General features: G+C 46.6%; 1 protein-coding gene across 3 annotated transcripts in view; it reads left to right on the top strand.

The window, feature by feature from the left end:
• Nucleotides 1-23,793, top strand: part of IQSEC1 (IQ motif and Sec7 domain ArfGEF 1) — a gene marked incomplete at its 5' end in the record, with an annotated part of 285,707 nt that overhangs the window by 122,571 nt on the left and 139,343 nt on the right. For all 3 annotated transcript variants that reach the window (XM_084214574.1, XM_084214571.1, XM_084214572.1), the window contains one exon: nucleotides 1,702-1,788. In XM_084214574.1, the coding sequence (XP_084070700.1) occupies nucleotides 1,702-1,788 (87 nt within the window). The remainder of the gene's footprint in view (nucleotides 1-1,701; nucleotides 1,789-23,793) is intronic.

The following is a 23,793-nucleotide window of genomic DNA, read 5'->3' on the forward strand; positions in this document are numbered from 1 at the left end:
AACAGTGGTGGGAATGGAATCTGGAACACTCTCCTCCTGATTTCCTCCATTTCCTTCTTTTGCTTTTGCTGGAAAAACCAGGCATGCCAAGGCAGGAGCACGTTCCTCCATAAGAGCAGTTCCCCTGCCCAGTGTGAGACTCGTGCCCTGCCCTCTGCCTGCTGCCCCAGGACTGAGTGGAGCAGCTCATGTGGAACACTCTGTGCTTTTCCTGACAGAAAAATCCACCTTTGGTTGCTTTGATATAGCCCATCAATGTTTTCAGTGTCGTTCTCCATCTTTGCTTTGAATTTTTTGTCTTTCCAAGGTGTTTGAAGGCGCCCCCATGGGTACCTGTGCCCTGTGAGGTGTTAGAGGGTACATCCCACGCTGGGGAGGTGCCTTGTGTCTGGGCTGAGCTGCATCTCCAAAAGCTCAAGTACTTTACAGGAGCTTGGAACAGAAAATCCAGCTGATCCTGGCCATGCAGCTGCTGACACAGTGTTGGCAGCAGGAATCAGAACAGGCTGACCTTGTCTTTTTTCCTAAGGATTAGTAACTTACTCCTTCCTGAACAAAGCCTGACTTCTTTTTGCTCAACCACTCTCTTTGATCTCGTAAGAAAGTGACCTCACTGGATTCACTTTAAGCCTCAGGGATGCAGAAGAATCAAAATCAATCTTCTGAAACTTCTATCAAAACACCAAGAGAAAGATGGGGGGTTACAAAGTGCATTTGTGTACACAAACACACACACACCCCCCCTGTGTTAACTGTCAGGTTGGATGCTCACAAGTTAAAGGAGGATTTTACATTTAACAGGTCCCTTTTCCACTCAAAGAGCTTGGAGATATTGATTATTTTTTTATGATTTCCTAGAAAAATGCTGTGTCCTGAGAAATTTGATTAGGTGGATTTATCATGGAGGCTTGCTGTGCTGAGCCTTGTTTAAAGTTTCCTGGCACAAACTCCAGGAACACAGGGATGTGTGCTGTGTGGTGCTTAAAGATTTTCCAAGCTTTCCTTCAGAGGTGGAAACCCCTTGTCTGGTTTTGTTTTAGTGAAACAATACCAATCTAATGGTCTGGGGTGCAGAATATCTTTGTGTATAAAGGATTTTTTTGTCTTCTTTCTGAGCTTTGAACAAATGAACAAATTTGAACAATTAAACTGCTTTTGCACAGGTCTGAATATTAAAACACGGGTGAAACTTGGGTTCTTTCACATTTTCAAGTGGTTTATTTTGCAATATGTTTGTCATTGCTGGGCTTGAAGAAAGCTTTGTGTCCATGTCCATTGCATTGTCCCTCCTCATTCAGAGCACTGTGCATTAATTCCTTGACCAGAGAACAGCCTGACTGGTGCAGAGTAAGGTGCAAGACTAAAGGTTCATTTCCACAGGGACTTTAACCCTCAGTGTTTCAGCTTTTGCCTCCCTTCCACGTGGAGAGGCAAACCCCAAGCCTTAAATTGGCATTTGATCTTAATCCTGCAACAAACCTCTGATTGACTCTTCACTGCAACAGCTCCTCACCGTCATTGTGGTGTGTGCATTTAACCCTGGCACTGTTCCCCCGTGTCCCCTGGGATCCAGAGCTGACAGCTGTGCCTCAAATTTCAGTTCTGTGAGTTTCCAATACTCCTGTCAGCACCTGCCTTCCCCTCAAGAGCCCCTTTCTCAACAGCTGCTGGTTTGACTTTGTGTTTTTCCTTGTGTCGTAGGTCTTTAAATACTCTGCACCAGTTTTGCTGTCCAGCTCCATTGTACCATTCCCAGCTAGCTGTCCCTGCCACACACTCAGAGTACAGGTAAGAGTAGACATGCTCCACCCTCTGCTGCCCTTTGGAGGGAGATCTGGTGCTGCCATTTGACACGAGACGAGCAATAGTTGCTTCAGTTTTAAAAGGAAAAAAAAAAAAAAAAAAAAAGAATATTGGAATAAATATCCAATATTTTTGAGGTCTTGTAGGGTAGCTGTGGATAGAACCATCACTGCAGTGAGTCCTTCTCTCAGGCACTCTGGAATTACTCTGTAAAATGAGTGTCATGTGCTTTAAGGGGCACATCCCCCTGGGCTTGCAAAGGTAGGGAGAAGGGAGGTGCAGGCTGAGCTCTCACGTGACAAATACACTGAAATATTTATATAATTTATGGAGGATATTGATGTTGTCCTGAGCAACACTTTTTTTTCACCCCTGCCAGTAGCTGAGGAATTTATCCACGTGCTTAACCCTCTGAAGGTTAAAGGCATGGACCTGCCCAGGGCTCAGCACTGCCTTGGATTTGAGTGAAATAAGGGGGTTTTAAACACATCCAGGCCCTGAATACATCAAAAATACATGGTTTCCAGCTCATATTGCTTCTTTTAACATAGATGCCTTTACTATGTGTTCTCTTTGATCCAAAGCAGAGAGCAGCAATTACATCCCATAGTACAGTGTATTGTCAATGCTAGTGTTTATTGTAACATCTTAGAGAAGCATCAGGGGGCAGCTAGTCTAAGTCATTGGAAATGTGAAAACTGTTAAAAAAACTGTGCATGCCATGGAAAATATTGTCTTGAATTTCTACTTCTGCTATTAGTAATCGACTTAGTGATAATTGCCAGCTCATGAATAATATTAATATCAAAATATTGGAAGCCTGGTGCTGAAAAATCAAAATCACTTTGCACGGGTAATAAGGAAAGACAAAAGCAAACAATGAATCCTAAATCTGTAAATGCATAAACATATTTCTGGTTTGAATATTTCATCCCCTAGTTACCTCTATCCATGCATGCTTGGATTCACCCTGTTGGTTTGTGTTGCAGCATCTGTTTGTGTCTTTGGTTTTTTTCTCCCATCAGAGCCCTTTGTTTATTTGGTGGTGGTGAGTCCATAGTTGAGTTGTAAGACAGCTCAAATTCCTTTGGTGAGGAGCAGGGCCTGAAAATTCTTAGATTCCCTGCTTGCTTTTTAGTGAGGCTTTTAGTTTTCCTATGTCCTTAGTTGATAGTGCTTTTATTTTAAGGATCTTCCTGTTGGGATGTTGATGGGAAAACCAGCTGTTCCTTGAACATCTCAGTGTCTTGCTCCACATAGGGTGTTGTTTTTATCAGTGATATTTCTTCTGGAATTAAAGCTTAGAGCAGCTTAACTTTGTGCTTGAAAAATCTGAATTTCTTCAGGGTTTTTTTTTTTTTTTTTTTTGTGCAGTGAAGACAGGAATTCCCTGCTCTGGGGGTGTAAAGCCTGTGCAGTTTCAGAGTGCTGTGGGACCTCCAGCTGATGGTTCAGGACTGGGGGGTGGGAAGGAGCTCATCCCTGGCCTTGTTTGCTCTCAAGGAGATTTGGGCTCAGGGGAGACCTTGTGGCTCTGCACAGCTCCCTGCCAGGAGGGGACATCCAGGGCAAATGGGGCTCTGCTCCAGGGAACAGGGACAGGAGGAGAGACAACAGCCCCAGGCTGGGCCAGGGGAGCCTCTGGGTGGACATCAGGGAAGATTCTTCACTCAGAGGTGTCCAACCCTGGCACAGGTGCCCAGAGAAGCTGTGGGTGCCCCTGGATCCCTGGAAGTGTCCAGGGCCAGGCTGGAGAGGGCTTGGAGGGGCAGTGGAAGGTGTCCCTGCCCATGGCTTTGAGGTCCTTCTAACCCAGACCAGTCTGGGGTTCTGTGAACAGGGGCAATATGGAAAAGTTGCAGCCAGCTTTTCCCAGGGACAAGAGGCAACAAAACCAAACTGCAGTAGGGAAAATTCCAATTAGACACAAGGTAGGGAGAGAGGGAATTTCACCATGAGCTTGGCCAAACGTTGGGACAGAGGCCAGCAGAGGATGTGGGGTCTCTGTCCCCAGCCATGCTCAGGTCAGTGGGGCACCACTGGCTGTCCCTGCTCTGAGCAGGGACTGCACTGTCCACACCTCCACCAGTCCCTCCTAACACAAATTATCCTTCACCCCACAGCACTCTGTTCTTGGGAAGGATTAAAAGAGCTGCAAACCAGAATATTTTCGTTTATAGGATTTAATTCCAAATTACACTGCAATGTTTATGCTGTCCCTGCTCACAGATGTGTTGCTGTGCTGGAGCCAGGCTGTTACCATCATCCTCATGGCAGCAATTGGTTTGGTTTGCCCATAATTTCAGTTTCTGAAGTTGTTATATCCAAACTGCCATCCCCACAACTGCGATCTCTGAGTCAAGTGCAAATGGTGCACCTGGCTTTGTGCAGCACCTGTGCATGGGGATCCCATTGCTGTGAATGAAAATGAGCTACTAGAGCTCTAACAGGATTGGGCTTTGCATTTCTGCATACACATGATGGTATTAAATTTAGCTTTTAGTCTTCCCATTTATCAATTTATAAATAGAAATCATTAGAAACAAAACTAACAGACGTGGATGCTTTGGTCTGGCTGCAGTTTTGAGGCTTTATTTAGAAAATACACTGAGGGATTAATTTTGTAGCCCAGAATTAAAAATTAAATTTGCTCTGAAAGAAGCAATTAATGAATGCACTACAGTGAAATCTGGAGCATCTCTGATTTGCTGTTAGCTAATTGCTGGATGTTTTATTCACTCCAGCAGTTTTATTTCTAGTCGAGACGATCTTTGGCATCTGTTTGGAATCGTTAATAGGGAAATAATGCATTTTTAATAACTGCAGCTATTGCAGTAATCCCTCACTCATTTTACAATGCTCAAAAGGGACAGAAATAATACAAGTTATCTTGCATTCTCCTATTACAAGGGAAATCTTGGGAAGCCTGAGCATGTCGTGTCCTTCCAGCTAGATGCTTGTCTGGGTTCCAGTTAGCCCATATGCCTCCTCTGCTTGCTCTTTTTGGGTTATTTCTGTTTGGGAATTAAAAAATAGACCAGCAATGTCTGTAGCTTGGCTTCTCTGACTCCCTTCCCCTTCCTGCCTCCCGAGTAGAGCCTTGAAAACAACGGCCTCTGGTTGGTAGCTGCAGGTTCCAGGAGCTGCTCTGGGTTTGTCAGAGATCATTGGAATGCAGATTTTATATCTGGTGTGAAGAGCAAAGTAAAGGAAGTGTGGAACACCCAGAGAGGCTTCCAAAATAGAAATGCAGGTAGTCCTGTACTTCAGCTGCTGAGCCTCTGTCTTGAGGCAGGTGCATCACCATGCCAGAGGCCTCGCAGCTGGAGCTGAGCAAAGCCCAGAGCTAAAATGGCATCTGCAGAAAGGGAATTTCATCAGCTCTGTGTCCTGTCTGAGGAAGTTGGTTCAGAGCATTTAATAAACATGCTTTCTATAGCTTTAAACTGACAGAGAGTAGGTTTAGAATAGATATGGGCAGGAAATTCCTCCCTGTGAGGGTGGGCAGGCCCTGGCACAGGGTGCCCAGAGCAGCTGGGGCTGCCCCTGGATCCCTGGCAGTGCCCAAGGCCAGGCTGGACACTGGGGCTGGAGCAGCCTGGGACTGCCATGGAAGGGTGGCACTGGATGGGCTTTGAGGTCCTTCCCACCCAAACCAGTCTGGGATTCTGTGACATCTTTAGACAAACTTCAGTCAGACCCTCAGCCCAGTCGTGCAGGAACCTCACACACAGCAAAATTCCATGTGTAGAAGTGCCCCTGCTGGGGATATCCAGCTCTGTTCCTGTCTGCCTTCCCTGTGTGGGTATGGAACAGGCTGATGTGTGCAAACTGCAACTGTGGACAGATTTGCTTACCACTAATGTCTGAGCATCTTTCCATCTGATGTGTTTTTTCATAACTGTGACTTCCTCATTCTGATTTGCATGAAATGTTGGCTGTCACTCATTCCTGTCTCCATCCACTCTACCTTCCATCCTTCTAATCTCAAATTAGATGCCCTTATCATGTCCAAAGACCATTTTTTAAATCATGAAGCTAGAGATTTTTCTTTTCTTTTCTTTTTTTTTCCCCAGTGAGACCTGTGAAAACAAAATGATAATGCAAAGGATGTTATAGTACCAAAGAAATCCCATCATTTTCTTGCAGTCTCTGCCTGCTTAATGTTTAATCAGCACCTCTGGGAGGTAAAACCATCATTCTGAAAATACTGTACTTGTGTGAAATTTTAATGTGGAATCTTTGTTTCACCAGGTAATGTTGGCTTACATGCAACAAACCACTGTGTGGACGATGATAGAAGGATTGATTGTGCTATTTCTTTCTGTCTGAGCCCCTGGGAGGCTTTGGAGCTGTTTTGCCACCATAACTGGTTAACACAGAGGCTCCCTGCAATAATGCTGAGCTTTCAGATGCTTCTATCATGTATTGGAGTGGTTTGGTTTTCCTTAACTCTTCTCAAGAGCACAGTGGGGATTTTTGCACATTATCACAACCAGGGAAAACTGGGAAATAGCTGATATCCCCTAAACCAAAAAATATCTCTTTATAGATAAATGTACTTTGCAATTCTCAGTTTATTTTTTCCCACTGCTGGGCACTGTTGTCTTCCCTGAGACACAAAGCAAATCCTTCTTGTGTCCTCCCTACAAGCACCTCTGGAGACATCCCACACCATGCAGCAGAGCCCCTGGCCCTGTGGTAGCTCCAGTCAGTGCTTAGTCCCAGGTAAGGACATATCTGAAGGAGCTGCACTTCAGAATTCCTTTTAGTACTGATATGGCATTTCATATATAATTGCATATATAATATGCACTGAAATTTTCTACCAAAAAATGTTGAATAGAGATCTGATTTCTAGCTGCAGTTGCCTAGCTGTATACCTCAGCATGTTTAAGCTCTCTCTAGAATATGCAGAGATAGAAAAGCTTGGTGGTATTTTAATTCTCAAACTGAGCAAAGGAGTGAGAGCAGCATGGCCCAGACCAGCAGCACGTGGCCCAGGGAGGCAGGATGCAGATGGACAGAGCAAACCAGATCCAAACTGTGACCAAATCCTGCCCCAAGTCAGTGTGAGGTTCAGCTGATTACATAAGGCATCTGTGCTCACACCCTATGGCAAGGGAAAGCTGGCATAATTAGAGTAATACTTGTAATTTTCCACTTGATGCCTACGTGATGCAGGGAGTGCAAATGGTGGATTGTGTTCCTGAGCACAGTCAGGAGAACTGGCAGAACAGCCTGAAATTTGGTTTGGGATTTTCTTGTTTTCTTTCCTTCATTGTGTTCCTTTCCATCCTCCTCCTTTAGCCTGTTCTTTACTTTAAAGGAAGTGGCCCCTCGTGGTTGTGTCACAGGTTCAGAAGTGGCTGGAGCCTCCTGCTAGGCCAGCATCTCCTTCCCTGCCATAAAGCACTTCCAGCATTACAGATGTGGGTATTCCAAACTGCTCCTGCCTCGTGGTGGCACCATTCATGATGCTGGCAACTCCTCCTGGAGACAGAGCTCTTCCTTGCTCCTGGGGAGGGAAGGGGGTGGGGAGCAGACCTGGTCATCACCAGGATTTCTGTGTGTGTGAGCCTCCCTCACAGAGGGATGCACCTGTTCTGCATTTCCAGCAGAATGTGGGCAGTGAAAATACCTGTGGGAAGTTCTGAGCGTGTTAAAAATAAAGGGGCCGTGGCCACATTAGGCTGGGTATGTAAATGACAGCCTAATGTAATTTTTCTAATGGGAAAAACAGAAGTGGCCCTTTCAAAGCAGTGTTTTTCTCAGAGTTTAAGTCATCAGCATTGGCCTTGGCTCATTGGGCTGTTCTTCCCTTTGTGGAGAGTCCTGTCTCTGAGATGGAAATGGGTTACCTGGGTGGTGCTTACAAACAACTCACAGTATTTGTGGGTGTGAAAACAAAAGCAAACAGATTTCAAGCTGAATTTTCCTAATGCTGCTCCCTGTGATTCTCTTCCTCTGTCTCTTTTCTTTCTTGCCCCCCTCCTTGGCAGGGAAGATAATGTCCTGCACCAGTTCTGCTGCCCGCCCTCGGGCTCTAGCAGCCCCTCCTCGAGATGACAGCGCAGCTGGGCTCTGCTGCAGCCCCTGCTCCTCTGCCCAGCCCAGCTCCTCTCCTCCCTCTCTGTGGGCATGGACTGGCACTGCACACCTGCCCTGGGACCCCGTGCTGCCAGTCTGAGCAATGCCTCCTCTCCAGGCTCCCCACAGCTCTCTCCTCCTGCCCAGTGCTGAGGACACACGCCAGCTGTGAACAGATTCCTCCAGTGCACAGTTTATTTTGAGCTCAAATAAATGGTACCATAAGCCCTGAGGTGTAGTGTGAGTTTTGTTGCTGTGTGGTGTGGAGGGCACAGCCCAAGGGGGTTTTTTCTCTGCCAGATGTGGGGTGGGAGGGCAGCTGTTGTGAGATCTCTGTTGGGCTGGTTTGAGTTTGTTTCAAGGCTGGGCAAACACCAGCATGGGATGTTTTATGTTGCTGGTGGAGGTGAACTCTTCTTCCCTTCCTTAGTGCTGGTTCTATTGTGGCAACACACCTCTCTCCATGCCTGCTTCCATCCTAAGCTGCTTTGAGCTCTTCTCCTTTCCTTGGCCTCTGTGCAAGGCTTGGATCAACCAAAGGTCACTGCTCACGTGCTTCTGTTGCCTCATCAGTTGCAAATATTTCTCTCAAATCTGTGGTTCAGTTGTCACTGAAGGAATGAACTTGCAGCTGCACAACCCCATGACTGCAGCTGGAGAAATGAGCTTGTGTCCATGGGTGTCCAGGTCCCCACTGCTCACAAGGCTCTTGGTTGGTTGCACCTTTCCAGACACATCCTGTGGCTCTCAAATAACCAGACAATTTCTGCTGGTTGGGTTTTCCAACTTAATCAGTGCAAGCAGATACAGCAGAGAACAGAATTTCTCTGCAGTGGCATTCACTACCCTGAAAATAGTGGGAAAGAAGGACTGGGAGAGGGGGGGAAAAAATCTTAAATCTGTAGTTGCTATCATGAGGTAAAATATTGCTCCCCACAGTCTGGGGCTGGTGTAGAGGCAGAGGTGGCTTGATGCAGGGGAAAAGCAGGAATTTATTTGTACTTGTGTGTGGCTTTGAGGATGGGATAAAAGGAGAATCACCAGGATCAAGGAGGAAGCACTGTGAAGACAGCTCGAGGCTCTCTCTCATCTTTACAATGTGCTTTTTTCTCCCCAAAGGAATCTCCAAAAAATCAGAATACAGGTTATTTGCTCTTCTGTGAGGTTTGATCTAGTGTCTCTGTCCTTGCTGTGAAATATTCCCTTGTGCTTCCCTTGTGACTGTGCAGTGTCCAGGCCTGGGCAGGGATTTGCTGGCACAAGAATAATCTGCCTTCATGATTTTGCAAGTTTTTCTGCATCATTTCTACTCACTGCTCGCACTGTGTGGCTGCTGCTGTTCTTTGGTATTGAATGTTCTGTTTCACACATTTATGAATCACTTTTCATTACAATATAGAGGAAGAACACTCATTCCCGCTGTAAAATTTCAAAATAATGTATGCAAAAAATAGTGTACTGGCTGACTGCAATTTATTATATCCCTGGAATATATATCTGGAATTATATTCCCTGGAATATACCCCTCTGATGTTTACTGGGCAGGGCTAAACACTGAAATGTTTGAACACTGCTCACCATTTGGGTCTTTTACTCTGTAATTAAGAGTTTCTCAGAGTTGCTTCCCAAAGACACAAACAGTAGGAATTTCTGATATTTTGACTTGCTTATCTCCCTCCCAGATGTAAACAGTGATTACCACTCTCTCCTCAGTGAACTGAACTCTGGAGCGCTGTAATTATTCCCTTGCAGAGGGGAGGGTTTGTCCAATCTTTCAATGAGTACCTTTTATCTATTTGTGCAGAGGAAAACAAAGAAGCAAGACTGATTTAACCCTGCAAATTCAACCCCCCAGCCTGGAGGGCCAGCCTTGATTAGCATGGAAGTGGCTGCAGTTAATGATGAGGCTCTGGAGAAAATGAAGGCAAAGCCTGCCCAGCATTATTGGCTGTCACAGGACACTGGCATGGGGTGTTTCTACCCAGTAGTTTTCCAATTAAGGGGAAATAGGGTCATTAGAGGTTGCTGAGATTTGGAACAGTTTGATTTTGTAGCTGTAGTACCCCTGAATTGTGGCATTTTCTCTTCAGGAGCACACAGAGAGCTGACCTTCCCTGCTGCAGTGGAAGCCAGAAATGCAGGAGTAAACATTTCCCTCTTTGAATAAATCATGGCTGGCTGAATAAAACATGCTGTGCATCCCTGGGTTTAGCAGCAGAGGCTGGTAGGGGCTCTCTTAGCTAACCAGAGCTAGAAGTAGATGACCTAAAATGCTGCATGCTATTATAAAACAGGGAAAGGTACCAGCAGAAAAATTCTCCTTCCTGGGCGAATTGCACTGAATTGCACTGTTTTTGTGAAGAGTGAAGACTGTCTTATTCTGCATTTTGGGATGGAAGGTGAAGTAGAAATGGCATTTTTCTTATTTTTTTCTTATTTTCCTCTTCCATGAACTCAGAGGGCTTCAAAAAAGCTGCTGCTTTGAGGAAGTTCAGATGGGGAATTTCTCCTTCAGCACCTTTAGGCACTTGCACTATTTAGGATCAGGCTGGTTTGGTTTTTTCTGCAATGTGGAGTTCTCCTGTGCAAACATATTCAGCTCATACGTGGTTTTGCCTGAAGTAGGTGTGTGAGACTCCAGCTTTGCACAGCAACCACTGCCTTGCTGTTATTTTCTGTCCTATTATTTTCTCTCCTTTAACAGCTGTGGGAAGTCCCTAACACAGCTCAGAGCAGTGTGTGGACACTCTGGGCTGGAATGGGATGGATTTTTGTGCACCACTAGATGGAGCAAAAAAAAAAAAAAAAAAAAAAAAAAAAAAAAAAAAAGCCAAAACCAAACCAGTTCAACTGAGATAAATTAAGATATTCATCTCCCAAAGTAGATTTTAACTAGCTGAAGGAAAATGCTGTGTAATGTAGGAGAAGGAATTATCCCCTGAAAAATGCAGCAGGGTGTAGATCTCAGCACAGCTGCAGTCAAGGTTTTCAGATGCTCCCCTAGGCAAGCCAGCAGCTGTGCCATGGAGCAGAGATTGCCACCATTCCAGGCAGCTCAGGACTCGGGGGGAGTTTGAATTATAAAGTAATTTATGGCCGAGGCAGCTCCTTCCTTGAGCAGTGAACAGGGGGAGCAGTGAATGGAATGGGAGGATCAGGGGTGGAATGAAGCAGCACTGGGACAGCACTTGAGGTCACTGGAGAGACGTGGGGACTTGGAATTCCCGGCTTGGAAAGGCTGAGCCCCCTCTGGAACCCCCCCTCCCGAGCCACAGTTTTGCAAGAGGAACGGGAACATTTGCATTCCGGGGTATTTAGCTGCCAAATGGCCCGTTTGACGTGCAGCACCAATTCCTTTTTCACCTGGAATACTGAGATGGACTGGGGAGTCTCAGAGAACGGGACCCCAAAACCAAAACCACACATCCCAACATCCGTGGGAGCCCTCGCTGCTTTGTGCTGTCCTAGGATTGCGTGCGGGTGCCGGTAGAATTTTTTTAAGGTTTTTTGGGGTTTTTTTTTGGGTTTTTTTGTGTGGGTGTTTTTTTTTTTTTTTTTTTTTTTTTTTTTTTTTTTTTTTTTTTTTTTTTTTTGCAATAATTGACTATTTCCTGGCGTGGGGACTAGAGGGAGCTCCAATGCAGCCTTCCCGAAGCTTTCCCGGTAAATCACTCCTGCCTGCCTGGCTTGGTCCGTGGAGCTCCAAAGGAGGGAGGAGGACAGCTCCATGTACTTCTGCACCCTTGAACACTGGAGATATATATGGATATATATGCCAGGATGCCCTACAGTCACTGTCATTTCTATGTTTTATAACTGTTATCATAAATGTTTTCTATGAATTTTATAATTATTACCCTAAATAGGCTGTTTGATTGTGCCCCCACCTTTCTGGAGTGCAATGCACGATGTGTTCCAGGGAAAGTTTGTGTTTAAAGCAGAGGAAAAGCCACAGGGGATGTGTCACATCCCACTGTCACTGCTGGCTGTCTGGGAAGGGCTGTGAGAACAGGACAGACACACAGCAATACCTCTCCTAGGCTAGCAGGTTTCCAAATGAAGAAATTGTTTATTAAAAGGTATGAAACAATATGATTCTGTAGATTTCATTACTGCTAGATGAATATGTCTGCTGAAAATCAGCAGAAAATCCAGGTTTATAATTCTACATCTACTGAAGTAATTTATAATAGTTAATGGCATCACACCTGTATTTACAAGGTGTTTGGCATTCTGAGCCTTTTCCCTCATTTTCTGGGATGTGGTTTAGTGTCATGGGGGTGTTCAGCTGAAATTTGGACTTAGGATCTTAAGAGGTCTTTCCAACCTCAGTGATTCCATGGTTCAGGTGGGTTTCCCATTTTCTTTTAACTCCCCAAACTGCAGCAGCTTCAAGGATGGGAGACTCCTGTCAAGGAGGGGCTGGGCTGAACAGCACTGGGGGTTTATCCCATTCTCTGGGTGTTTATTCCATTCCCTTGGTATTTTATCCCATTCCCTTGGTATTTTTTCCCATTCCCTGGGTGTTTATCCCATTCCCTGGGTGTTTAGCCCCACTCTCTGGGTGTTTATCCCCCTCCCTGGGTGTTTATCCCATTCCCTGGGTGTTTAGCCCCACTCTCTGGGTGTTTATCCCCCTCTCTCCCCCTGCTCACCCTTCTGGCAGAGGGAAGGGGCTTTGGGGCTCAGGATGAGCCTGGGGTTGGACAGGGAGCTCGGGGCTCCAGTTCCTCACTGGGATCAGGGATCCCTCCTTGTGCTGAGCTGCCACAGACGGATGGATGAGGAGAGGCAGAACTGCACTGAGTCCATCCACGAGGAGAAATGCCACTAATGACTTCAGGGGGAGTTTTTCTGGCCGTGTCTGTATCCTCTCCAGCCTCCTGCTCCCAGCCATGAGCTGACCTTCTGTGCTCCAGCCCTGCCACCACCCAGCTCCCTAGCTGTGACCCAGAGCTGTCCAGGCACTGACCCTCCAAAGAGGCCTTGAGGACCTTCCTGGAGATGGGAGGGATTCCTCAGAGCCAGTCAGGTTTAGTTTTAGAACACTGCAAGGTCAGAAGAGAGTAACTGTGCAGCTGATGGGGAATGAAACAGAATCACAGCATGGGCTGGGCTGGAAGGGACCTGAAAAATCATTCTCTGCCATGGGCAGGGACCCCTTCCCCAGAGCAGGTTGCTCAGGCCCCACCCAAAATATTTTGGTTCCATAGTGAGTGCAAGGCAAACATTTGGTGTTAAAGTTTCTGTGATATAAATGTGCTGGTATGGGAGGGTTCCACAGACCCTGATACTGAGGGAGCTGGGGGTGCTCAGCCTGGAGAAAAGGAGGCTCAGAGGTGAGCTCATCACTCTACAACTTCCTGAAAGATGGCTGTGGTCAGGTGGGGTTGGTCTCTTTCTCCAGGCAGCACTGACAGAACCAGAGGACACAGTCTCAAGCCATGCCAAGGGAAATATAGGTTGGATATTAGGAAAAAGTTTTTCACAGGAAGAGTGATAAAGTTCTGGAATGGCCTGCCCAGGGACCCGGTGCAGTCACCATCCCTGGATGTGTTTAACAAAGCCTGGCTGTGACACTCGGTGCCATGGTGTAGTTGAGGAGTTGGGGCTGGGTTGGACTTGATGATCCTGAAGGTCTCTCCCAACCTGGTCATTCTGTGAATTCTGATGAGCAAGGCTCCCCTGTTTGTGCCCAGCTAATACCTTTATGTGTCATTCATGTTTTATCTCAGTCAGTTCTGTAAAAAGCAGGTGTTGCTGTTTTCTCTTTAGACCTGAGATTTGAGAAGATTTTAAAATAATTATCTTTATTTGCTAAACAAGCTGGGAAGCTGGAATTTCAAATAACCAAAAGTTGTTTCCTTTGGTTTATGTTTACTTCCCATAGTCAAGTGAAAATGTGCAAAACAATATAGTGAAAATATGTCCCTTTCTAAGTTGTAGTGCTTCAAGCAAGTCCTTCCTGTTCCATACCCACTCAAGCATTTAGCTTTCTTTATGTTATTTGTGTGCTCTTTGGCCTTTAATGATCTTTGGCTGATGCATTCCTAGAACAAATGCATAAAATCAACCCAATTTATGACCCGTTAATGTAAGCATTTTATCCTAAAGAAAGTATGTCACATCTCATTCACCGCTGAATTTTTTTTTCCAAGCCAATCACTGGAGCATTGCACACCTGAAAATGAGATAGCATTGAAATCCATCTTGCTCTCTTCAATTAAATTCATTTTTACGGAGGATTCAATTAGTTGTAATTGCTGCTTTACGCCACGCGTTTGCCAGGGGCTAGGGAGGGGAGATAATTAATCTCGATCAGGAAATGTTGCTCCAGTCATTTTCCCTGTCACCCAACGAGGGCTGTCATTAATCAGGAGCTGTCTCCTGACTCTGCCAGCGCCGTCCCTGCCGAGGCAGATGGCCCTGACAGAGCAGGTTGTGTGCTGGGCTCAGGCTGCTCTCATTAAAGTCCCTTCAATCCTTTCTTAGGGTGACTCTCAGCTGTGCCCACCACTCCCAGGAGTGCTGGAGGTGCCTTCAGCATCCAGCCTGGGGATGGGGTGCTCTCCACATGCCTGGAGCTCTTCAGGACTTTCTTTATTGTCCTCTCACTATGACATTCTTTATTGTTGTAGTTGAGACAGAAGCAATACAAAGCAACACACTGCGTTTCCAGAAGGCTTCAAACCCTGTTTTTATTCTAGCATGCATGCTTGTTCTACATTCTTACAAAGCTCATAACTTTACACTTTGCTCATTGATCACGAGAGACAAGCAAAGTGCTCCTTGGAATAGGCAGTTGCACGTTTCTCTTATTTATCCTTCTTTCTTTCTTGGTTTCAATGTCAACAACCTTGGTAGGAAATTCTTTCAGGGGTAAATATGGATTCTCTTGTCAAACTTCTCAATGGCTCACAGAAGTCACTGTAAAACCTCTTCCACACTTTATAACTTTAGGATTGAGTCATCTTTTAAAATTGTTCTTCCTTTTGATTTGAGGGAGCTCACTGGAAGTTTTGTGTTTAATTTTATGCTGGATTCCAAGGGAGATGTGGACAGGAGCTGTCCTTGGGTCGGGACAGCTCCTCCCTTGGTGGAGGGAAGGAAACAGCCAAGGCTAAGGCAGGAAACAGCTGCTGCTTTTAGAAGTAAAGCTGAAAGCAACAAATAGGCATTATCAACTCATTTGATGCTTTTCATCAAAGACTGAAGGCTGATCAAAGAGCCCTGAAGGGAGGCAAAGGTTCAGGTGTGTGGTGGAGCAGCAGGAAGTCTGTGACTTCATTCCAGATGAGGCCAAATAGATGCTGAGCTTGGCTTTCAAGTTCCTTTTAGGGACCTTATCACTGAAAGGGGCACTGGGGACAGCCAAAGGTGATACAGAGAGTCCATCATCAGAAGGCATGAAAAGACTGCTTATTATTAGTTATCTACAGTTCTTATAGAAACAATGGTGGACTAAGACCTGATTGGCCTTTAGGAAACTTCTCTCACACAATTGGTGAACTATGAATAGCACACTCTGGAGAACCATACCTATAAACAATGGTTACAGAAAGAGAGATAATAATCGTTTGAATTCTTTCCTCTAACTTTCCCAGAGCTTCTAAAATCCTGGGAGAACTATGTCTCTCTCTGTTCAGAGGATATGTAATTACTACAGGGCCTGTCTTGGCCACAGCACTGAGCCCCCTGCAGAAAGCCCACAGGTACCTTGGTCAGGAGCAGGAGCATTGGGGGGCAGTTTTTGGTAGTGTCCATGTCAGATGCTTTATCTGTAACCTGGAGTGGGAAAACCTGGGGCTGTGGAGGTCAGAACTGGAGATGAAGTGGTGCCTCCTCCAGGCAGATGGGCAGGTTTCTGCCAGGTGTTTCTTCCATCTGATTCTCTGCTGTGGAAAAGGTAAATGATGAAATGGTCTTTGAGTAAAATTGAGGAATGAGGGAGACTCATTTAAAGCTTATTTTGACATTTTCCTTCCATGTTCTCTGTGTTTTGAGGGGTTTTCCAAAGAATTTCAGCACTGTGTGTGTGTATGAACACAGAGCATTTTCCAGGTAGGGTTGGCCTCCAAACACATCCAGCTGTATCCAGAGGGCAGCCAGAACCTTTGGATGCATCTGAGGCTGCACATCCTGATTTCTGGATTTGCACTGAAGCTTCAGGAGTTCTCATGGGTGCAAAGGCACCCTGAGCTGTTCTACTGTAAATTGGAATTTAGGATGAGAATGGGAAGCACTGGGGAGCTCTTGAATCGTGTAAATCCCATGATCATTTTATTGTGGTTTCTGTTGTAGGTTTCAACTGATTTGTTTTAATATCAAAGTTCAGGGCAGTGAGAATTAATATTACTGTAAACTGATAAAAGTAAACTGCCAGCTTACTTGCTGGAAAATCCTCTTTCCTTTCAGTTGAAGGGCTGCTCTCTAGCTGCCCATCCCTTTCCCAGCACACACACCACTAACCCCACGTTTTGTTGTTTGGCCACAGACCTGCTGACATAGCTCCACTTGGGTTTGGGTTTGGATTCTGTGCTAGCTTGCTAATTGCATGTTATTTAACTTAGGTTTGTGACCCTTTACTTCCAGAAAGCAATGATGCTTTTTAAAAAACTCTAATCCTGCTTTCAGCCTGTAGGTTTGAGCCTGCAGAGGAGTGGGATCACTGAAACATTGACTGTGCATGTGAAGTGATAAAGAGGTTGTTTTCTGTCTTTAAAAAGAAGCATCATAACCTCTGACAGACTGACAGAGTGCACTAGAATTTAAGCCATTGAATCTGCTTATCTGAAATATCTCTGTCAATTTTCCTTTTGAGAAATGATGGGATTAAGACAATAAATGCAGCTTTGCTGAATAGTAGGGAAGCAGCATATGGATTGTAGGTCTTTGAATGCACTTAGCAGTGTGTGTAATTCTGTGTATTTCCTGGGAAACAAAAGAGGGATGTTCATTGATCCACAGAGTCTTGTAATGTGCTGCTCCTGTGAAATGCTGGCTGAGCTCAGAGGAGCAGCACTGGCATGCAGGGGAATATTCATTGGTTGGGAGGGGATGTATGGAAACAGGTTGGAAGTCATGTGAATGCTGAACTGGCAATGCTGATGGTTCTGGAGAGCTGCAGGAATGAGTGGCTTTGTCATGGCAGGTGATGGATGAGCCCTGGCAGTGCAGGCTGGGCTCCTGCTGCCTGTGGATCTCCTGCCCACCCCCTGCTCTGTCCCTGTGGGATGCAGAGTGCAGGGAGCTGCTCCAGCTGCAGACATGCCCCAGCTCCCACTCTGAGCTGGGCGTGTAGGGGCTGCTGATGGGAAGGTTAGAAACAAACCTTTGGCCTAAAAACCAGGGGAAAAGTGGAGGGGAATGTGTCCCTGAGCCAGCCCTGAGTGCCAGCAGGAGCTGTCACAGTGTGCAGCTTCAACCTACCTGCAGCACCTGCAGCAAGAGGAAGAGGCTGAGTTTCAGCTGATGCTGTGGTGAGTCTGCCTTGGGATGTGATGTGATGTGGCCAGGCTGGGGTGTGTTCATCGTGTGCTCACCTGGGGGAGGGTTTTATCCTCTCCTGCATCACTTGCACAGAGCTGCTGGGAGCTGGTTTTGGAGGACAGTGATAGAGCTGGTGAAAGGACGCCTGAGATTCAAACACAGATTACACCTCCAGGTCAGGGTCGCTCCCCAGCCTTTGTTTTCTGTTGTTTTTCAGCTGGGTGGTCTCCAATGCCATGGGAGGATACCTGGAGGCCTGGGATGTTTGTGGTCCCTGGGTGGGTCCTGCTGTGGGGAATTGTGCAGGCTCTCTCCCTGGGCTGCTGGCTGGGATTTTGCTCGCCCAGAGAAGAGCAGTTTGCTACTCCCAGTGCTCCATTTACAGCCATCAGGGAACCTTTCACATAATGTGAAAGTGCTTTGGGATTTGTGGCTCTCACAAGCATCACTTTCTGTGCAGATGATGCACAAACAAAAAGGGAAAGCTGCTGCTGGCCAGGGACACCAGTGAGGCCTCCTTGTGGAGAGCAAGTTTGTCCAACCATGTTGTTGAACAAAACGTTTTCAAACAGTTCAGCTCTCAGATTACATTAGCAGGCTGGACCTTGGCCTCACAGGGGATTGAACATAGATCTGGAAGCTTTAATGTCTTCAAACTGAGTTATATACAATTGGCTGCTGCTATCACAATGCTCCTTCTCTTCCTTCTTTGGAAAACCCCAATTCCCACGCCACATGTACGGGTTGGTTTTGTTTTCAGGGTTCTAAATTTGAGCTGCAAACAGTAGTGAAGCTTGTTAATAAACATCTGATCTTTGTGTAACTCTGGGAATAAGTGCAATTTAAATGATGGGCTTCACTTCTAACAAAGCCAAAACCACATCACTGCAATATTTTAATATGAAATCAGTTCCTCTGGCAAGATAGCACCTTGAAAAACAATGCTGGGTAGATGTTCAGCAGATAATATATTCTAAACTGCTTCTTGTCACTGGAGTGGGTCTCTGATAAAGTTATTTTTCTTCTCAGGGTTCAGGGCTTGAGGGCTTGCAGCTCCTTTGGAAAACCCAGCAGAAGGCTGGGCTGCCTGAATACCAGGCAGTCACAGCAATGAAATCCTAAACATCAGGGCCATTAACCTCGAGGTGTTGTTGTTGGAGTTAATTTAGCTCATGGCAGTTTTTGGAATTTAATTTTTCAAGGAACATTTTCACTGTACAGGGTGTGTGTTACTACAAATCAGAAATTTCATCATTTCTGCTTCTGCAGGTTCCCCCCGTTGTTACTCCTGCCAACTGCTCTAGGAATGCAGGTCCCAAGTTTGCAAGCACAAATGGCTTTTATTTCATGTAATTCTGTTGCCCCTGCACAGAAATTCAATTTCACTTTTTCACAGTGTTCTGAAATTAAGGAAGCCAGCTGAGCCTTGCTAGTCTGGCTATTTCCTCCTGGCTTTCAGGGTCATGTTGGACTTTGTTTCCTGGGCATTGTTTTTCTTACAGATCTAAAATCTCTTTGAGATGCTGCAATTGTATTTTGATTTGGAAAGCATGCTGTAAAAATGAGTGTTTGGGCACACTTGTGTGTGAGTGACCTGGGCAAACGAGCTGTGCTCTGAGGACAGGCAGTGGAGCTGCTTTCATCTCCAGTGCTGGGAGCGCTTCAGACCAGGCCAGGGGGGAATGCAATTCCCTTCAGCCCCAAGCAAGGAAAGCTTTTTTATTTCTAAGAGCAGCATTAAGCATGTGTTTAAATACTTCCTTGTCTAAATGGTTCATTAAAATATTTGGAACAAAATCCATGAGAAGAGAAAATGAGAAGCAGGAATTTCCATGGTATCCTTTAAGGCCCTTCCCTCTGAAAGCTGCCTTTCCATAGGTGAGCAGTGCCAGTTCTTTAAGCACAGCTAATACACTGTCTGTCCAGCAGAAAGGCTGAATTGGAGGTGTATTGTCAGGTTGTGTCCAGTGACTGCCGTCAATGGAGCGCTGATTCCCTCTGCCCCACTCACCCACACAATCCTGCGGGGCTGTTCCACTTTGACATCAGCCCTGAGGCAGCTTTGCTGAACTGGCTGTGCTGAAGCAGCTGCCAGAGCCATTGCAGCTTCCCTGGGAGCTCCTGCCCGTGGCCCTGCCCTGCTTTGTCCCCGCAGGGCGGCCCAGGGACGCTGGCCCGGCGGGGAGGGCGTGAGGGCACGGCGGCGCCATGGCTGGCACAGGCTCTGGCAGTGCCAAGGCCGGGCCGGGAGGAAGGCAGCAGTGCCCTGGGCCCTGGCAGTGCCATGGCCAGGCCAGGAGGAAGGCAGCAGTGCCCTGGGCCCTGGCAGTGCCATGGCCGAGGCCAGCAGGAAGGCAGCAGTGCCCTGGGCTCTGGCAGTGCCATGGCCGGCCCAGGAGGAAGGCAGCAGTGCCCTGGGCCCTGGCAGTGCCATGGCCGGGCCAGGAGGAAGGCAGCAGTGCCCTGGGCCCTGGCAGTGCCAAGGCCGGGGCAGGAGGAAGGCAGCAGTGCCCTGGGCCCTGGCAGTGCCATGGCTGAGGCCAGGAGGAAGGCAGCAGTGCCCTGGGCCCTGGCAGTGCCTGGGCTGACTGCATTGTTAATTTGGTTAATTAATTAATGCAGGCCCGGCTGCAGGTCTGGTGAAGGCCGCTCCAGCCAGAGCGACGTCGCTGCGGGGCTCCCTCAGATCCCTCCGGCTCTGGAGGAGACCAAGGCCTTCAGCAGCTTCTGCTCCTGACGCCCAAGGGAGCACTGCCCTCAGCTGGCTCCTTCAGAGCCTTTGTTGGGGAGGTCAGGTGAAGGAGAGTGACAGGAGCTGGACTGGTCCCTTGAGCTCAGGGCCTTTGGGGTTTTTTGGGAATGAGCCCTCCCAGATCTCTGCCAAGGGACATGAAGGGATGATTTTCTTTAAATGGCTGGATTATCATTTCCAGTTTTGTTTCGGAGGGGTGTCCTGGCTGAGGATGATCCTTCTGTCCTCTTCCTTCTGCCTGTTGGGATTGGATGCTTTGGGCTTTCCTTCCAAATGGAGCACTGACACTGGGGTCCGAGGTGAGCCAAACCGTCCTCAAGCAAGGGTGATAATTTCCATTTGGTGAAGCTGCACTTTGGAGTACAAAGAAGTAGTTTAGTCCTCCTTTGTATGTGAGCATGTGGAGCATCACAGCACCAGCCTGCAGCGAGCAGGTTTCCCTTTCTTCCGTGAGCTGCCAGCTCCTGGGAAGAAACTGTGCCAAGCAGCAGCAATTATTCGCTGAGCAACACCCCAGACAGGGTCTTAAATATTTAATGTGTTATTCTGCATTCCTTCCCTCAGTGTGAGAGGGATGGAGTGCTGCAAGCACCGAGGCTCTGACAGAGCTCAGAGCTGCCTTTTCCCCTCGCACCCCTCTGAGCTGCTGTCTGCAGACAGCATATCTTTGTACTCCGATGCTCCAAGTGAATCTCCCTTCTTGGCCAAAAGATGATATATTTAAGCAGTCTTTATTTGGGATCAAGCTGGGGGTTTGCTTCAACTGCAATTATTTCATCTGTCACCACTGTGCGTTTCCGTGCCAGAAGAATATCTCGGCTTTGCTCAAATTGGATATTTTTCTGGCTGCTTGCACGATGTGTGCTTGTGCTGTGTGGTTATTTGTAGGCTCTGCCAGCAGTAAGGGAGTAGTGCTGGGGTCTCCTCTGTCCTCTGCTGAGCAGCTAATGAAGCAGTTGCAGCCATCTGCACTGATGGGAAGGGACTTTGCTGCCCTAGCAAAGCATTATCCAGGCAAATTGAGCCGGAGGGTGGGGCTGCCCAGGGGACCCTGAGGAGGGCAGGCGGCTGGGCTGGGCCCTCAGAGTGGGGACTCCCCCAGGATTATCCCCTCAGCCCAGCAAGAACCTCCTCAGAACTTTGCCCTCCCTCACGAGAGGGGAACCCGAGACTGAAGCGGGCACAGGGCTGGGCTGTGCAGTGGCTGTCCCTGTTCATCCTGTCCCTGTGCTGAGCCAGGGCGCAGTTCTGGGTGCCTCTGTCACTCCAGGGCTTGCTGCAGTCACAGGGACATGTTCCAAACCCCCAGTGGGTCCCACTGTCAGTGCTGCACACAGAGAGGCAGGAGCTGAAAGGCTCTGTAGCAGTCACAGATCAGTAACACTCCTTGTCTGCTGTCACTGCTCAGCAAAACACCTCTGGAGGTTTTCACTTCTGCAGTGTTCATTCCCTACCCTCTCTATGTCACACAATATAAGGAGCTCCATCTTGGACTATTTCCAAAATAATCTGCAGTCATACTGATTTTTGTATTTACAAAAACCAGTTTCTTTCATCACAAAAAAACCCCATGGCTCAGAATTCCAAGAGCTAATTGTGTGTTTCCCTTCAATCTGCTAAACCATTGTGGAGTAAGATCTTTAGACCCCCAGTTGCTGGGAATGCTCTCTGCTCACCACACAGTGCCAATAACAAGAGCTGGAGCCTGTGGCCTTGTTTTGTGCTCCAGGACAGAACTCTTGACTAGAATTGTGTTTATAGTTTTTGTCTGTGGATACCCAAAGCTTACTGTCTGGATTTTGGATCAATGGTTTCTTGGAAATATTTGTGTTTTCTCCTGCATGATGCACTGCAGAAGTGGGCTGGTCAGGATTCCTGTGCTGATGGGCACAGATGGAAGCTCTGGCCAAGCTCCTCACCCAGGAGCTGAGGATAACCTTACTTTGGATAATCCTTTTAGCCTTTACAGCAGATGTTACTACCAACAATTGCACACATTCTTCAGGTTCCAGGCTGAGCACAGTTAGCAGTGAATAATCCCTCTGTGTGCCCAGTTTAGTTCCAGTTTAGTTCCAGTCCATGCCACCATTGCTCTGCCTTTCCCTGAAATGCCAGGAATGTGCATGGTTCAGCTGAGTCACGGTGGAACTGGGGCAGACTTCCTCCACTGCACACCTGGAAGGACCTTGCAAACTCCATGGAAACCAACTGGAGATGCAAAACAGCCCCCAGGGTGGTTTGGAGCATTCCCTGAGAATTCCAGGCAGTTCTGCAGTCTGTGCTCTGTCTCAGCTCAATTTTCACTCAAAGCCTTGGGCACAGTTCTGCAGTTAATGTACTTTGGGAATTTTTAAAATTATCTTTATTAATACCAATGGAAATTATACATATATAGAGAAGTCTGTTATATTTAACAATATGTTTTTAATGGCTTCATCATTAGATATTGTCTGTGCTTCTTTCTGGGCTACAAACATCCTGAGCCAGTGCCCATTAGGAATAAACAGGAGTATCAGCCCTTCCAGCTCACTTTGTTCACAGCAGTGCAGTATTTTATTTCCCTGTCCAGTCAATTTGTTAAAAAGCAGAACAAACTAACAAACCTTATTTTGAAGTAACCTAAATGAGATATATTTTTATCATTCCTGAAGTGACCCCATGAGCAATGAGATGTTTGGTTTGCTGCAGCTTTAATGACATTGTGTTCAGAATCTGGGTTATTTTTATGTTTTTAATTAATTTTCCATCTTTGAGCAGTTTGGAAAGAAACCAAAAGACTTAAATGGGATTTTAGCTGGGAAGAAAGAAGGGGAGTGATGATGAGATTATACTATTCTGTAAATTCAATAAGAATTAACTAACTTTCTGTACCCTAAATCCAGATCTTTTTGGTAGAATTTAAATTTGATTTCTCCTGTTTCTACAGGGGGGTGTGTGGCCACTAAATGTTGGTTTTCATGTTGTCAGACTGCTCCTGAGGTTTTCCACAGTTCCAGGCTGAGTCTGGGTTGGGTGGCCCGGTAAAAAGGCTGGGCTATAACAATTCTGGGGGTGTAGCCCTCCTGTGTAGGGTTTGTTTTCCATCTTTCTCCCCACGCTGTGGGGATCTGTCTCATCCAGGGAATTTCTCCACATCAGCTCCAGAAGCTTCTCCTGTCTTCGCCACTGTCCCTATAGCTGGTCTTCACCTAAAAAAAAAATATGGAAGTTGCACCAGGGGAGGTTTAGGTTGGATATTAGGATATTATTTCTTCCCTGAAAGGGTTGACAAGCAGTGGCCCAGGCTGCCCAGGGCAGTGCTGGGATCAGCACCCCTGGAGGTGCTCAGAAAACATCTGGATGTGCTGAGGGAATGTGGTGGGATGGACCTGGCAGTGTCAGGGGGACAGACTCATCCTGAAGGGCTTTCCCAAACGTGATGAGCCTGCGGTTTGTGACCCTGAGAGGGGTATTTTTGCTGAAAGCTGTGCTCTCAGGTCTATTTACATATATTAAAAAATATATATTGCTTCTATATATTAACATAGAAACACATAATATATAGTATTCATTAATGTATATTAATATATGTTATGCATTATTTATTATATATTAAAATAAGATATTGTTTATATATATTAAAATAGGTGTATTTCTATACAGAAATACATGTGCCTCTC

The sequence above is a fragment of the Fringilla coelebs genome, assembly GCF_963513975.1.
Source record: "Fringilla coelebs genome assembly, chromosome: 13".
Classification (NCBI taxonomy): Eukaryota; Metazoa; Chordata; class Aves; order Passeriformes; family Fringillidae; genus Fringilla; species Fringilla coelebs.